This window comes from Emys orbicularis, chromosome 17 (genome assembly GCF_028017835.1).
Source record: "Emys orbicularis isolate rEmyOrb1 chromosome 17, rEmyOrb1.hap1, whole genome shotgun sequence".
Lineage (NCBI taxonomy): Eukaryota > Metazoa > Chordata > Testudines > Emydidae > Emys > Emys orbicularis.
This window is the reverse complement of record NC_088699.1, coordinates 15,038,834-15,056,494: the sequence shown is the minus strand read 5'-3', so window position 1 is coordinate 15,056,494 and position 17,661 is coordinate 15,038,834. Positions and strand designations below refer to the sequence as shown.

Sequence of the window (17,661 nt, the reverse complement as noted above, 5' to 3'; positions counted from 1 at the left end):
CAAACCCATCTTTTACTGTAATCTTAAAATTTACTGATACTGGATTCTGTCTCAGTTATGTAGTCATGCCAACTTGCTTGAGGCCTCTGTGGCTTTCTGTGGACAAGTTACATATTTCTCAGACCTAATGCCTACAGGCCTTGCATTAGTTTTATTTTACTTGCATACCTAATACGCACTCATCAGTGATACATACTGATACTTTACCAGTGAAACTCAGATCTAATCTGTTACCCATACATTGATTATGTATAATTAGCTACACAGTGAACACTAGTTTGGTAAGTACAGTAGGCTCTTACCCAGGATGGGAAGGGGGGGAATGTATTTACTGTAGCGAATTTCATACTTGTGAAAGGTGTTGGGGAACTGGGGAGACTCAAGTTGTTTTTATTCACTGAACAGGTGTAACATGGCGAACAGGTATAACACGCACAAGTTTTGCTTCCAGTGCTTGGCCAAACTTCCCGTTGAAGGAGCCAGCACTAGTGGTGAGAGGGTATCTCCATGCAAAAAACAAAGCTTTCTTCCGCTCTCTGTTGCAGAGTATTAACCATTCACCGATTAAACTATGCATCAGTTATTCCACCAATGCCTAGAATGAGAGTAGACACATTCTGGGAACAAAATGGACCTTCTTTTGCTGTAATTAGATCATCTAGCCTGGGGGTGGATTTTTTTTAAAAAATACAATGGCTCATCTATAGGACATTGGATGGGTCAGAGCCTCAGCTGGTTTAATTCATCGTTTCACCAGACCCCCTCCATCTGAAGGTCTGGCCCTATATCTCTAGTGCATAATAAATGATACTCAAGACTCAGAAATAGGTGTTCAAATTTGGAAGACAGGTAACATAGGGTGGCTTGCACAGATGAGATCAAGTTGAGCTGAAATGAAACTGAGAAAAGCAGAACTTTTTTAACCCATTTTCTTGGCAAATTTAAGCCTCAAGGTACAGAGCTAGTTGTGGCTGCCCTGTGCAGTACTGCCGGAATAGCCTGTTAAACTGCTGGTGTGACGCTATGAAACCTTCTCCATCTTTCTCTCTCCTTTGCTCCATTATTTTAGGGGCCCAGCCCCCCTTAGACTCAACCTTCATGGATGGCCTCATGTTAGTTTTAAAGCCTGCCCTTTATAGCCATAGGGCGAGGCTGTTATCAGTGCAATAAAATACCGTCAAAGGAGAGGAGATTGACTTCAGCAAGTAATTTGAGATTTTCATTGACTTAGATCTTTGGCAACACCTATTGTACTTCATTGTTGTAGTCGTGGTTGTGTCATGTGCCTACACTGCAGCTTGGGGCTGATCAGAATATTTTACATTTGCATAACATCTTCTTTGCAAGCCTTGCAATATACTAAAGATGGGGACCCCAAGACCGAGACTTGCCGAATGCCTCACAACCAGGGCTGGCTCCAGGGTTTTTGCCGCCCCAAGCGGCGGGAAGGAAAAAAAAAAAAGCCGCGATCGCGATCGGCGGCAACTCCACCGCGCTGCTTTCTTCTTCGGCGGCAGGTCCTTCCCTCCGAGAGGGACCCGCCGCTGAAAAGCCCGACGTGCCGCCCCTTCCCCTTGGCCGCCCCAAGCACCTGCTTGCTCAGCTGGTGCCTGGAGCCGGCCCTGCTCACAGCAAGTCAGTACCAGAGCTAGGAGTAGACCCCAGTGCTCCTGATTCCAGTCCCCGAGTTTTACATACATGCATCCTGTGTCCTCTGGCAATACATTGCCTTCAACCTCACAATGCAGATAATGGAAAGGAGAAGGGAAACACTTTTAGTTCCCCTTAGACACCCAAGAGATCACATGAGGATTACATTATCAGCGAGTGGAGATCTCCGCAATAATCTCATTAATATATTTTTTTATTTCTTTTGCCTGAGTTGATAGCAAGCCCTGTCACGCTTTGGTAACATAACACAGTTGAAACATGCCTTTTCAAGAGACCCCTGGATCGCTGTCCAGTGCTGCCAGTTCAGCTAAGACTTAAGAAGCATGCATGAGATGGATATCTTGTTATCTGGGCCTGCGGTAGCCTCCAGCCTTTTTCGGATTCTTTCAGTTATGAAAAGTAAATATCATTGTACATTTCCTTCTCAGGCTACAGCAGAAACCTTGTTTTTTAAAAGATGGATTCCCAGATAACAGCTCTGATAGTTTCACTTCCAGCTCTGTGAGATCCCACCTTGAATTGCATTATTTCAAACAAACAAGGTTTGAGAGCTTAATAGTGTTGTTTAAAAATAATACATTTTTAAAAGTTGCAGGCTGTCTGACTGCATCTTATTTGCCAACACTGATTGTCCTGAAAAGAACAACAGATGAGACTAAGATCTCTTTTTCTCTCTCTCTGCAGAATTTTCTCGGACATAGGCACATTTCACCTGGGAAAAATACACACAGAGATTGTGTACTCAGTGGAAAATATGGGTAAAATTTAAAATATCTCATTGAGATTAGCCCACAGCTCAGAAAAGTAAATCTTGGACTTTCAACATGACGAATTTCTACTGTGGTAGTCATACAAGCTAGAACAGTAGGCATGGTTCCTGCATGAAGATGTATAATGAAGGGAATGCATATATTTTAGATGGATAATCCATTTTCAAATCTCCGGTTGTAAGTAAGCTGTTGATATAGAAATGTTAACTTCATGAGCTTTAATGAGAAGCCTGAGTGATAGCCCAGTGACAGACACAGAAAGAGGGAGATAGTATAATTAATTACCAGTTGCAAACTCACTTGTCAGTGGCATCATTCCCTCTCCTGACAGATATCTTTCAACTATGCATTTTATAAATCTGTCTACAATCCTTGGGTAACACAGACATTAAGTCGAACTGTTTTTACAAGGGATCATTCCTTTGCAGCCTTGGTCAAAACCAAAAAGAAAATAATACTATGAAAAGACCATGTTAATCAGGAGACTTTTCTCATAATGAGTTTTGAAATAGCATCAGAAAGTAGGAAGTGGAATTGCCCCATGTTCTTGTCAAATGCAGTGCAGTGAAACTGATTTCCGTCACCTCTTTTTCCATCTCTCCCCGCACCCCATTCCCCTTGAACTCTCCAAAAGAATTTAATTAACAGAAAACTTGACCTCTGGTCAATTAAGGAGAATGATTACCTGACAGCTCCTGACAGCAACTGTTGGACAGTGAGCTGATAAATCTCATTGTTTGAGTTTGTAAACTGGTCTTCCACCTGCCCCCCCAACGCATACACGCACACACTCTGTATTTCTTCTTCTATAGTCTTTTTGAAATAACCGTTTACTTTCTGCTTTCTGGATAGAGCTAGCCTTAGGGCCCTAAAGCAGTGAAATTGGAGATCACCTTTTTATGTGTAGCTGGGAATATATAGGATGCTATAGTCATTTTAATCTCATCAAAATCTTGCCAGTAGTGGAATTCATTCTGTTAAGATTTTGCTTTAAGACAACATGGCAGTGCCTTCTCTTTTCCTCAGCCTGGAACTCTCTCAACTTTGATTTCCCTTTTTGAAATACTTGAGATCACCTTCCTTCCCTCAGTTGCCAGAGGAGGTAAGGGAATTCTTGGGGGGGGGGGGGGAAATGAGCATATAGAAGCCAGCAGGCCTGGATGGTAAACATCCCAGAGTGTTAAGGGGATTAGCCAACAAGTCTACTATCCCACGGATTATTATTTCTGACAGAGTAGAAATGTCAACATACTGCAAAACTCCCCACAAGAGCGCGATCCTGAGCACTTTGGCTTCAATGCAGCAAAGCACTGAAGCAAATTTAAGCATGTGAACTTTAAGTATGTGAGTCGTCCCATTGAAGTCCATTCTTGTATTCTTCATGGTTCATCCAGCCCTAACTTTGATGCACACCGTACAAATGTGGATAGTGACAAATAGCGGAGGAGTTCTGGCATCTCTGATCTATGCGACTTGTTCTCTCTCACACACAGAAGTTATAGATTGCTCTAGATTATGGGTAGCAATAGTAAAATCTGCTATTTTTCTCCTCCATGGTTTCAGGTAGGAGATGATCATTATGAGGAGTAATGACTCACCAATGGCATCAAAATCACAATGTTTAGAACTCCAGTTTGATAACCGGATGAGAAACATCTGGGCCAGGAAAAAATAAACACCCTGTTCCATCTTTTTCCCAACCCCTTCAACACTCTGCACACACTGTGCCTCCTCTGCTTCCGCAGATCTCATCTCAGGATCCCGGAAAAGCACATAGCTTCTCTCTTGAGTGCCTCAGTTTCTTGTGCTTTCTGGCTGTGTTTCCAAGTGCATTGGGTACCCAAAGCCAGAGAGGAGATTATGCTGGCTACCGAGTGAAGGGAGACAAGCCTCAGTGCTACTCAGGGAGATATGCTGACGTCTCATTAAAGATTGAAGGAACCAGGCCCCAACAAAGTCAGCATGTTATCACCCGCCCCTCACCCTCCGCATCAGTTTCAGCTTCAGATACTAGGACATTTGCACTTCTCTGCCTCCAGCTTCTTCTACAATAATGTTCAGTCCAAAAAATCCAGAATGAGGGTTAGCCTTTGAGTTCTCGACTGTTTAACTCCTAGCATTTCCTCTCCTTCAGAATATTTTGTTTTCTTGGAGGTATCCAAATTGGAATAATACCAATTTGTGTGTGTGTATGTGCACACACGGGTGGGCGCACAAGAAGCTGATGGGCTGCATGCTGTCTTTCTTTTTTTGTCTGAGGCTAGGCGCTTAAATGCTTTGTTGCATTATGTTAATTTGGCAGTGCAATCAAATTCATGTCGTAATTAAAGCTGTCAGTTGGAAGGCAAGCCAATCGCCGAGAAAACACAGCATAACAAATGAAGTGAAATGATTCTGCGTGTAGCTATACAATGCTTCGCCAGGCATGAAATTAAATAAGTAATTTGATGTTGACATCAGAAATTGAAATGATACCCACTGTTCCTTCATTCAGTCAGACCTGCATAAACAATAGCCAGAACAAATATGTACAACACAGCCCTTCTCCCCACCCGGCTCCCCAAGTAATGCACAATATATATGCAAAATGGGTATAACTGTGCCTTCCAAGACCTGAAGGATGCAATTTTCTTTGGTACACAATAAGCTGATACTTCCAAGAGCATTACTACTACTTTGCTCCTGGCCCCAAAGTTCTTTTCTTAAAATAAATAAATAAATAAAAATGAAACGATTTATTTTAAACGAGAGCCTCTGCAAGACCTGTTACTCAGATTTTGCTCATGGGCTTCTGACGCAGGCTTCTCCTGATCGTTGTGTGACGATCGAATGGTATGTATCAATGTGGTATTTTGTACCGGGTGAAACACGAAACCATTTTATCTAATATAGGCACTCTAAATGTAGGAGAAGTAATGCCAACCAGTGCAGGATCATGACTCCGCATGGGGCATGTAAAGATGCTGCCTGCATTCAATGGTTTGTACCAAGGCTGGGGACAGGGTAGCGCGATCATTTAGCTATTGAGAGATGTCAAAAAGGTCAGAAGCTTTCTGCTTACATGGTCCTTGCTTCAGCCTGTATGCTCTGCCAGTACACAACACAGCTAAGCTAGACTGGCAGGCTTTCTTAGCCACATGCTTGTCACGATGAACAAAATCCCTGTGCAAAACGTACTGTCCATATCTGGCTTGCAATGTTCAAAGGGTCATAATTCAGTCAAATCAAAACCAAATTTCCCCGGAATTCCGAAAAGCATTTCTCTTCCATTAAGGCCATTTCATTGCTAAATTTCAACTTTCTACCCATAGCCTTTATAGCACTGGAGCTTTTCATGGAAGAGGTCACAGGAATTATATTATGGTAAATAAATGTTAGCTTACTCTTTTTGTACTTAAAATCTGAGCCATTTTTGCTGAAATTTTCACTAACCCCCCTCCCCCCCACCTCCTCCCACACATTTGGGCAAAATCCAGTCTTGGACAATTTCATCCTGGAAGGTGCACGTTTTATAAAGTTGCAAGTGTCAGAGAATGGAATTAGAATGGAAATCATTGTCACCTGAATTATAGCAGCCTAATGATGATGATGGTACACCTATGGTACTTTGCAGTAAAGTCGTAAGGTTTATATAGCATAAAATAGACAATAATAAAATAAAATGCTAAAACCCAGAGCAAATGACAGCCTTTAAAAGGAAAAAATAAAGGAGGATTAGATAATGGAGTCCGACTGTTGAAAACAAAAAAAATTCTGATCAAGCCACATCAACTGTAATCTTTCAGCAGTGGGGATGGATGAGCCGAAGGAGAGCAGTAAGGGGGGTCAACTGCAAACCTTTACAGCCCAGCCCAGGTTCAGTCATTTGTTCACCTAAGAAGTCATAGTAGAACCCCTAGAAGGTGGATGATGTCAGAATACAGGTGCCCTTCAGGATATGGTCAAAGGGAAAGATGTCTCAGGTAACCATGTTTCTAAGAATTAATGGCACTGGAGAGAACCACTTCAAGCCTCTTTATTTGGTTCCTTAATTGATGAACTCTCAGTAGTACACTGAATTATTCACAACGAACATCGCTGTGACTCTGCAGTTTGTTGACACAATCCAGCTCCAATGAAATCACTGGAAATTGGTACAGCATAGGCCTCATCAGGCATTAATTTCTCTCTCATTGGTGTGCTGCAGTGATCAAAAGTTATACTTACAGTAAGACTGAGTCCTAGCATGGAGAGGACTTCCTGTTAGGGCTCCCTGCAGCCGCCTTTGAAATAGAGGGTTATGGTGTTGCAAACACTATATGTTTTCTCTGAGCTTGTTAAGTTTGGTTGGTGTTGTCCATGCTATTTCCAGTGCTCCTTATGGCATATTATTGCAAGTGAGACTGCCAGGGAACAGCAGGATTGATCAAGCTGTACAAGCTAGAGATAGCATTGATGACCCAAGGTCGTCTTTTCCATCTCCCTGGCCAGGAAAGGACAGTTCTCTATATCATATTTCCTTGTGTGTTGTCCAGTCTGGTTTGAAACCTTTCCGGCTGGGCCTGTCAGCAATTGGACAATGTGTGCTATAATGTAATAGATCAGGGGTGGCCAAACTGTGGCTCATGAGCCACATGCAGCTCTTTTACAGTTCAAGTGCTGCTTCGGTGCCCCCTCTCCCCATTCTCTACCTTCCAGACTGGTGGGGGGAGCTCGGGACCTCTGTCTTGCATCGGAGTGGTGGGATAGGGGCTTCTGCCCCATGGGCAGGAGGGTCTCATGGCTACAGCCCTGCAGGGCGCACCTGACGGGGAGCGGGGCTGAAGCCCTGAGTCCTGCCAGGTGTGCCCGGCTCTCCAACTTCTGAAGATTGTCATATGTGGCTCAGAGGGTGAGCTGGATTGTGACTGAAGTGCTTAGGTCTCCCTATCTCCCTAATTCCTGTGACTATAGAGATTACAATCACGCCCCACCTTAAACCAGAATTTTATGACACTATTTTATACAAATTTTAAACCTGATTCCTTTGTTGTTTATTATTTTAGAGGTATGAAAGAGTATTCCTCTTTCATGCTGTGGGAATTGTTCTTTGGTTTGTTTATTTTTCTTCTAAAATCCTTGGGTTGTCAAAAACATGGAAGTCTAAATTGGAAATTCTCATGACAATATGTCTGGGAAATGGGACATTGACTGTAGCTGCTTCTCTATGCTCACGTGTTCTTTACATTTCAGTCTTCTAATTATGTTTACAAAATGTCTCATTTTAGAAAAGCAGTGTGTGCACTAACTGGGGCCTTTCGTGAATAAATTGGCAAACAGGTCATACACTGAAAAAGTCATCCAAATCCACCGGGCTTTTTATTTTGAAGTCAGTCTATGGTATCTTTTTTCCTCCTCCCACCTGCCCCTTTGTGGCCACAAAGCTGAGTAGCTGGAGTCCAGGGCATTGAATGTCAGGGAGGCTGGTTGATGAGTGTCTGTTTAGTCTCATTGCAGGGCGAAATGCCATCATTAATTCATTACCCAGCTGCCTGTCAAATAAATTGGCAATTACGTCCACCGCGGAAGCTTGGAATTCAGTAAATAGCACGTTACCATCTCAGAGTCGTTGAGAGATGTAAAGGGAAAAATTAAGCATCACCATGTTTGTTTCAGTAGCAGATGACAAGGGGCAGCACATTGATGCTGTGATGTAGTGATGAAAAGCTTGGAAAGGGCTGGTAATGAGCTATGTGGATTGGAACGTGTTAAAAACCATCACTGACTTTTTCCATTTTGTCTTTGTGTTTTATTGCAGAGCTCAGCTCCTTCCAGCTTGGGAACAGGCTACTTTGTAAGTGTATCTCAACTTCAACACATGTGCCTCTGAACAGCTTAGCATTACTCCTGAAAAGAGAGCTCTTTATTATAGTGAAACAAGCATAAATAACCAACCTTAGTCTGCCTGATAGGTTTACTGATCATCTTCCATTCCTATTGTAGGTAATCAATTATAGCTTGAATTCCAGACCTGCTGGACAATGGTTTTATGAATTGACCTTGTCAGGTTAATTAACATATAAATTACCACTATATTTAATTTGTCTGATAGTAACAAGCAGTATGAAACACCAATCCTATGCCTCAGTTTACATAGTTGTGATATGAGATTCAAGGGTCTTGATTCCAATGTTTTTTATAGATTCACAGATTCTAAACCCAGATGGACCCATTATGATGATCTATTTCTACTTTGACCCCCCCCCCCCCGCATCATATAAGCAACTGAATGTCAAGCAGTGATTTCTACACAAAGACCCATAACTAGTGATTAAACTAGAGTATACGTTTTAGCAAGACACTGGTGGCACTCCTTTGACTCCAGTAGAATTATGCTACTTTTACATTAATATGAGAAGAGAATGAGGCCCAAGATTGATTGATCAATCTTATCTATTATCACAGAAAGTGTGATTTTTATTTTGTTTACTGTTAAGACTTATTCTATCACCATTGAATCCAGTGGACAGTTTATCTTTCTCCAGTATTTTTATATTGAACGTGGTTACTCCTCTTTTCAGTGTAATTTACGGTATATTCCCCAAGCAGGGTGTATTTCTGCCTTTCTAATATCTGTAGAGGAAATAGATCATTACATATTTCTGAAAACAGGTGGGTAAAATGCAATTAGACTTTTCCCACAGCGAGTGCTGTGTATAGTTAATAGTGTAATCAGAAGCTGCTCCCATCTTTTCATCAAACACAGGGGAAAAGAAAACTGTACACAGTCCATGATGAAGAAACTTTAAAGTATTTCTGTCCAGATTCCCAGAGTGCAATGTTCTTTCATTAGTACATGGTGAAATTAGTTACTTAGTGTAGGGTCTGTGATCCTACATAGAAAGATACGAGACTAAACTGGATAACAAATGACCTCACATGTAAAGGGTAAAATGCAAGCACAAAAATTGCTTCGCATTTGGAGGCTTGCCCTGTCCTGCTGGATTTAAGTCGGACTTCAGCCTAAAGTGAATGTTAACACTTCTGCCAGTGGAAAGGTATGAAGAGAGTATTATCAGTTGAAGAAGGTTGGTGGTAGTTCCCATTACTGTAGCAAAATCCAAATTGCTTTAAGATGAGAAGAAACAACAAAAGCTGTTTCATTCCTTTAGCCACTCCCTTCCCCATTATGTATCATGCATATTTGGTGGCGGGGGGGGGGAGGGCGGGAAGGAATCTCTGCAACATCTTAAGAATTATCTTGTATAAAGGCTAAAACTTGAGTATCTTTCCATAGTCTAGTGGAAGTGCCATCCTTTGTGACTGGACACTTATTTTTTACCTCTGATGAAGAAGAGTACAGATATGCCCTGGACTGGGTTAGATACAGTCTGAGAACAAGAGATTTGTTAATTTTTAAAGCCTTGTCTCCTTATGGTGGGAGCTGAATATGCATGGATGTGAGAGCACACGTTCAGCTTAATATTTAGGAAGCAGAGCGAACAGAAGAAAAGCCATCTGCTATCCTTTTACACCATACTGTATGTGGGTTGGTCCACTACAGTGAAAATCTGGAGGGTGTCAGTATCCCCTGTGCTTCATCCAAAAGCTTTAAAGTTTCCAATTCTCCAAAGTTAAGAGTGACAAAAAGCAACAACAAGAAGAGGTTTTGAGTTCTTCTAGTGCCAACGCATTCGCATTTTTAATACTGTTGTTTGAGATGGGCTTGGGGTGGGGGCCAAACCGCTTAAGTTTCACTAGTGTGTTGTGCTTAACTGTGTATAGTCTCAGTGATATTTTGCTTTTTCTTCCTATACCACCAATAGTTAATGCTGTCGTGTAGCTATCCTGGTAAAGTAATTTTTACACTTAAACAATTTTGGATGAAACTTGAAGGTTCCCCACCCCCCTTTATTTTGGAAAGAGTTGTTTTTAGGATTATCTTGCTAATTTTGTTTTTAAAAAGCCCATAACATTATTAACTTACATGGGGCAAATATAACCCAGATGTGTTCGGCAGTACCAGACAATGAGAAAAATGCTCCGAAATGCTCCGCTCACCATGTGTTTCTGATAAATGCAATTATTGTATTATCAAAATGCAAAAGAATATGAACTTGAATTGATGTTTTTACAAAGCCTTTAACCAGCAAGAGCCTGGTTGTCTTATTGCTTTAGCTTGAATCCAGACTCTCAGAACCATGGCTCTTAGAGCAGAGTCTCAATTAAAACAACATGGGCTTTGAGTTCAGTCAATAATAAAGGCCCTTTACCTTCAGAAACATTGTGGTTTGGTATACGTTGTACTACAATGTTACAGAAAGCCCCATGACACACCAGAAGAAACATCTATATCAGGTAAGTGAAAATGGGCTGATGGTTTTAGCTTCATCATATACCCAGTTCTGACGCCTAACTTGGAAAGCCAGATGGAAGCAGATCTCGTACAGAACTGAGTGAGCTTTGAGGTATGGATAAAGCAGCAAAGATTTGCTGGTAAATTAAGAATTAATTAATTTTTTCTTCCTCTCTAGCTCAGTATTTTAATCATCTGGCCCCGTTGCTATTTCTACCTCCCCCTTCCTCTTCAGTAAGATTTGACAATAGTACCCCTTCAACCAACAGGCATCCTTTTGTTTTCATTGCTGAGGAAAGTCACCCTCCCTGTGTACCAGGCACTCTGTCCACACCCTTTCTAGGAAAGCAAGCTGAGGTGTTGACTGATGCATCTGTCGTGAAATCGACAGGCAATTCAAATGACATAACGGGCATGCCCACAGTTACGAAGCGTTGCTATCTTTTCTGTCCTCCTTGAGCTCCCTTTTTGAAAGTCTGGGTGCTCCATGACGTGTGCCTCCTTGTCAGTCACTCCTTGGCTTTGAGTAGCGAGGATCCTTCATCTCCATTTAGTTCTGTTGCTTTTTAAAGTGATTAAAACGCACCAGGTTTAAATGGAAGTTCATAGATGAGAACATATGCAAATATAGTTTTTAGATCAAACCTATTGTAATGAATGCTTAAACTAGACAAAATAGGAAAGGAAAACCCCAGAGCAGTTTCACCTTTTGGGAACTTTGGTGAATGCTTACCCTTAATATATGTGCTCATTCATCACATGCACACTCACACAGGAGCTACTATTCTCCCTATAATTAGAGTTGTAGATTATTTGCAATCTATATCCTAATACTGTTGACATGTAAAATGTCATGTAGTTGTAACCGTGTCGGTCCCAGGATATTAGAGAGGCAAGGTGGCTTAGGTAATATCTTTGATTGGACCAACTTCTGTTGGTGAGAGAGACAAGCTTTCGAGCTGCCCAGAGCTTTTCTTCAGTTCAGAAGAATTCTGGGTAGCTCGAAAGCTTTTCTCTCTCACCAACAGATGTTGGTCCAATGGAAGGTATTACCTCGTGTGTCGTAAATTGAATGTTTGAAATGTATATTGGACTAGTCTGCCTTTTCGTTACCAGCAAGAAGAGCATTCTTCTTTTCCATTCTGAATGTTTTCAGCTGAACAATATGTCGTCTAGTAAACAGCCAAAATTCTATCTGCGTTATTCTCTGTGTAGTCCCTATGTAATATGGTAGCAATGAGGCAAATCCATTCTTCACTGAGGTCACTGGGAGTTTTGCCTGAATAAATAGTGTGTTTATGACTATGTGTTTGGCCTAGTGTTTCTTAGCACTTCCGTGGTACAAAATGCTAACATTGTTCGTATACACATCAAGATCAAGTGTGTCTTGTAAAGCATGAATATGGGCGTATGTTCTGATTTGGTGGTTCCTATATCTCTCATGCTTGTGTGTGCAACATGCAGTATAGCAAAAATGGCTGTTTGCTCTCTTTGTTATCCATAGAACCTTGCTGGTAACACTGCTTGTTTAGGGGAATACTCTGAAGCTGATACCATGCCCCAGGAACACAAACCCATTTTTATAAAATAAGTCAGGGCCATCATCATTTGCAATTTCTTCTCAAAACCTTTTTAGATTTCAAAACCAGTTAGAGTATGTGAGATTTTTTTTTTAACCCCCTCTAAGTGTCCCTGATTTCTATATCAGAGATTGAGACGTGCATAATTGGGATTTAAATAACAGCCTTACGTTTTTCTCTCATTTGAGTACAATAAATGATTTTGGCAGGTTGAGTTCTGCCATTTTAGCATCAGAAGTCACATGAAACCAAACCCACATTAGAGAATTGGAGCAGGTTTGGTTGTTTGTAAGAAAATAAAATAGACATCAGAATCTAAATTATTGAATAGTTCCTAAAGAACAAAACATATCCCAAAATTGTTAGAAATTACCTGATTCATCAGCTTGTGTTAGTTCCTGATGAACATAGTTTGTCCTTTCTCTTATTGAAGTGGTTTGTAGCATATTTGTGATTTGATACTCAGGGTTTGTCTTATTTTTATTTATTTATGTATGTATGTTTTGGTTTATTTTCTGTTAGGATTTCAGTTTTTCTCCATACACACAATGGTTGGTGGGGTTTGAGGTTGGATACTGGCTGGTAGCCAAAGTCACTTTTTTGAGTGCGGGGCATGGAGAGCAAGGGAACTATCATGGAAAACAACTGAGGCATTTTAAAATAAAAAGGAAAAAATAAAAGAAAAAGTGGCTGGCTGGCTTTGACCTTTGTTCTCTACTCAAGAAAAAATGTGTTTCTCTCCCTCCCGCCCCCCAATTTAAAGAAAAAAAAATCTCTGATTTGCCCCGAGGCTGGTAACTCAGTTCAGCAGATGTTTGCATAATTACGACGTGCCACTGGGACACCATGTTGTACAATGTTTCATTTTCTCGCACAGTGCTCCAGAAATCCATCCCATGAAGAGCAAGTGAACAACCAACCACGTAGGGTAGTGACCACAGAAGCATCCATGCAACTGGCTAAAAGGAATGAATCTCACCTACATTTCCATGCATTGCAGGAATGCATGCCAAGTCATAGGCTAGAGGAGGAATGTGGACTAGGGTTGCCAATTTTGGTTGGACATATTCCTGGAGGTTTCATTACATGACCATCTTTAATTCCTGGAGACTCCAGGACAATCCTGAAGGGCCGGCAACCCTAATGTGGTCATGGGTACACTAAAGTGTATTCCAAGTTTGTACACTCCTGTTTTAGACACAACGTGTAACCAATATTTTTTCCTCCATTGACTGTGTATTTTAATCTGAACAATCTTAAGTAGAGCAGCGGTCCTCAGCTAGAGGTATGTGTACCTCTGGAGGTACGCAGAGGTCTTGCAGGGGGTACATCAACTCATCTAGATATTTGCCTAGTTTTAAAACAGGCTACATAAGTCAGTACAAACTAAAATTTCATACAGACAATATCTTGTTTATATTGTTTTATATACTATATACTGAAATGTAAGTATAATATTTATATTCCAATTGATTTATTTTATAATTATATGATAGAAATAAGGAAGTAAGCAATTTTTCAGTAATAGTGCGCTGTGACACGTCTGTATTTTTTGTCTGATTTTGTAAGCAAATACTTAAATGGGGTGAAGCTTTGGGGTACGCAAGACAGATCAGACTCCTGAAAGGGGTACAGTAGTCTGGAAAGGTTGAGAGCCACTGAAGTAGAGCCTTTACTTCTATTTCATTCCTTGTGATGGTCAGGTTTCATAAACTAACTGGAGAGTGTTAAGGACACTACTCTAGGGCCTGGTCTACACTAACCCCCAAATTCGAACTAAGGTACGCAACTTCAGCTACGTGAATAACGTAGCTGAAGTCGACATACCTTAGTTCGAACTTACCGCGGTTCAGACGCGGTCCACACGCGGCAGGCAGGCTCCCCGTCGACTCCGCGGTACTCCTCTCGCCGAGCTGGAGTACCGCAGTCGACGGCGAGCGCTTCCGGGATCGATTTATCGCGTCCAGACCAGACGCGATAAATCGAACCCGGAACTTCGATTGCCAGCCGTCGAACTACCGCGGTAGTGTAGACCTGGCCTTAGAGTTTGCAAATAGCAATGCAGCAAATTTAGAATGGAGCAGATAGTTGTGACCGTTTTTATTTATTTGAAATCTTTTAGATGTTGCCTTTTATTTGCCAGCCGTCGAACTACCACGGTAGTGTAGACCTGGCCTAGGAGTGTAAATAAGGCACTTAATTTCAATAGGGTAGGAAACGTGTGGCTTGGATACCCAAAATATCATTTGAAACAAGTTAAAAAATGCAACCAGGGTTTGTTATGGAAGGAATGTACTCTTTTAATGCTGAGTGTCACATTTTCCTTGTAGTCAGTGATGTCAGTAAACAGAAGTTATTGGTGTTGCAGCTAGCTCGAGACACTTAACTGTTATCTGCAGTCCTTGACTTGAGAAGCCAAATGTTTAGATGTTTTGCTTACATAAAAAGGTTTGTCCATTTGAAAATACAATGGATTTTTACAAAAGCATCCAAGCGACTGGCTGTTTAGATGCACCACAGTCAATAAACTGTCATGATGTCTTCTACAAACACATTTGAAAAGACAACTCCTGTTACCCGGTGTTCGGCACTGTAAATCATTCTTAACAAATCCTAACTTACTTAGCAGGCTAATGAATAATCTCCAACTTTCTCACAGTAATTAGCTTGGTATCATTTCAAAGGGTATGTACTGTACTGCATTTCAGCCCTATTTTAAATCACTGTGTGCCCATTTGGGAAGGAATATACTATTCCTTTAAGAGACATCTGAGAGCTCACAACCAAAATCGCCTGGCGGTAATCAAGGAAGCTCCCTACTCTGCCCTGGGGCTGGCCTGTATAAACAGGAGGAGGAAACTGAATAGGGGAATGAACGGATTTCATTATAGGTGGGCAGCCACGTGTTGCAGTTTCTTTCTCTCTCAGGTTACTAGCTGGACCAGGGTCCAGAGACTTTGTTTTGCTGACTCAATTTGAGAGTTTAGAAGCATGGCTCTGAGGTAGGGGCCTTATGAACTTTTGCAGAGACTTCTTCCCTAAGGCCTTCTTCAAATGACATAATCTTTTGTTAATTTGTTTTGGGTCCTTCCGCACCGGCCTGTTCTGGGATCTAGTACACCATTCTGTACAGAAGAAAAAGCTAACAACCCTACATTGTAAATCTTCTAGTTATATTTTCAGATGCAAGAATAATGAACAAGTTTCCCAATAGAAATCTCTCTGAGGATGATGGTTTTCTGTTAGGCCTGGTCTACACTAACCCCCAAATTCGAACTAAGGTACGCAACTTCAGCTACGTGAATAACGTAGCTGAAGTCGACATACCTTAGTTCGAACTTACCGCGGTTCAGACGCGGTCCACACGCGGCAGGCAGGCTCCCCGTCGACTCCACGGTACTCCTCTCGCCGAGCTGGAGTACCGCAGTCGACGGCAAGCGCTTCCGGGATCGATTTATCGCGTCCAGACCAGACGCGATAAATCGAACCCGGAACTTCGATTGCCAGCCGTCGAACTACCGCGGTAGTGTAGACCTGGCCTTAGAGTTTGCAAATAGCAATGCAGCAAATTTAGAATGGAGCAGATAGTTGTGACCGTTTTTATTTATTTGAAATCTTTTAGATGTTGCCTTTTATTTTCCAGAAGCCACTGAAAATGCAGTGCACTTGAAACAGGTGGTATAAGTGATACAGCGCCATTACCAAATAGACATAACATGCAATAACGTCTTCCCCGGGTCACTTAATTTTAATTCTTGTAAACTTCAGTGTTGTCCCCAGCACAGCTTCATTCAAAGAATTGGGGGGGCATATTAGAGATAATGTGACCATCAAAGCAAACAGGACACCAATGGCAGGCAACTGTATTTCCCAAATTCGATTAATAATGATGACAATTGTAAGTGGAATACAAACTGCTATTTTTCATGAGCAGAACTCTACAGTTCTTTTGGGGTATAAAGTGAAGTATAAAGTATCTGGTTGAAATGAGAGGAATATTTAGGTAGGCAGAATGGAATTATTCAGGTTGAAATTTGAGCAGGAGACGGGCTAACCTCCTTCCCTCAGATCTATTATGAACAGAAATGATGTTGCAGTCCTTCTCAAAGATGCTACCTCAGGCTTCATAGAACCCATTGTGCCATGAATTACTGTTATGAAAATACTACGTTGTATTCAATGAGCCACTTTATGAACATCTATCCTCACAAACCCCTCTATGAAATAGACAAGCAAATATTGTCCACATCTTAACTAAAAGAAAACTGAGACAGAATTCAAGTGACATATCCAAGTAAGCAGAACTGAGGTCAGAAATCAGAAGTTCCTGACTCCCAGATCAACCTTTGGCCTGTTGAACCAGTGGTTTTCCACAGGCAGATCCCCGCTTCTCGCAAATGTAACCATCACATATCCCACTGATACGATGAACTACACTGGAATTCTCCCCTCCCCTCCCCCCCACGTGTTCATTTGACTCACTTAGAGGGTGGCCGAAAAATGGGTCATGGCTCACTGATTGGGAAGTGATGAACTAGACTCCATGGCCTTCCTGAGAACAAAGAGTTCCCCCATTTGTTGCAAGTGGTGGATAGGGGGATGCATTAGTAATTGTCAAAACCTTAGCAGGGCATAATTGCTTTCCTGTTCTCATAATTAGTTCACCTTTTCAATGAGCTTCCGAGTAAACTTCCCTGAATTGCCCAGCCTCTTAATCAATCTTTATCCAAACCTGTTTTTTAAAAAGAAATCAAAATTCATTTTGTTACATAATAAAACATGATTTTTGTCACTTTCCACTTCTAAAGATGACAAGGTTTATTCAAGCAGCAGACAGGGTGAGATTTGCTGTTGTTCTAGAAGGTGTCTGTCAAACTCACTGTTACAATGTAGCTTATTTTTTATTATTATTTTGCATCAGCCTGGAATAAGTATATTCTTGGCTCATCAGCTCTTGTGAAGCAAAAAGAATTATTTTGTGTTTTCTTTCTTTTTCTCTCCCCTCCCTCCTTTTTATAACATGTGACACAAATTGCAAACGTGAAGCTGAATAATAAAGAATTGCTTCACTGATTGCTAAACATACATTATGGTGCTTTTAAACTCATTTCAGGTCATCGTGCTGCAAATTAGTTTGATTGCAAGCAGTTAAGCTGTCATATACAAAGCCTTCCTCCTCCTAGGGTCTCAGTTTCAAATCATTAAAACTGAATGCTCAGAAGCGCTCAGTGTATGTATTGTGCATTTAATGTTTTGGTGGAAAGCAGTATTAGGTCTCTTGGGACGACTCACTACCATTTCAGGGATAGGAAAGGACTGTGTAATC

General features: G+C 41.4%; 1 protein-coding gene across 2 annotated transcripts in view; it reads left to right on the top strand.

The window, feature by feature from the left end:
- Nucleotides 1-17,661, top strand: part of AUTS2 (activator of transcription and developmental regulator AUTS2) — a 947,473-nt gene that overhangs the window by 445,622 nt on the left and 484,190 nt on the right. For both annotated transcript variants that reach the window (XM_065418421.1, XM_065418420.1), the window contains exon 4: nucleotides 8,218-8,253. In XM_065418421.1, the coding sequence (XP_065274493.1) occupies nucleotides 8,218-8,253 (36 nt within the window). The remainder of the gene's footprint in view (nucleotides 1-8,217; nucleotides 8,254-17,661) is intronic.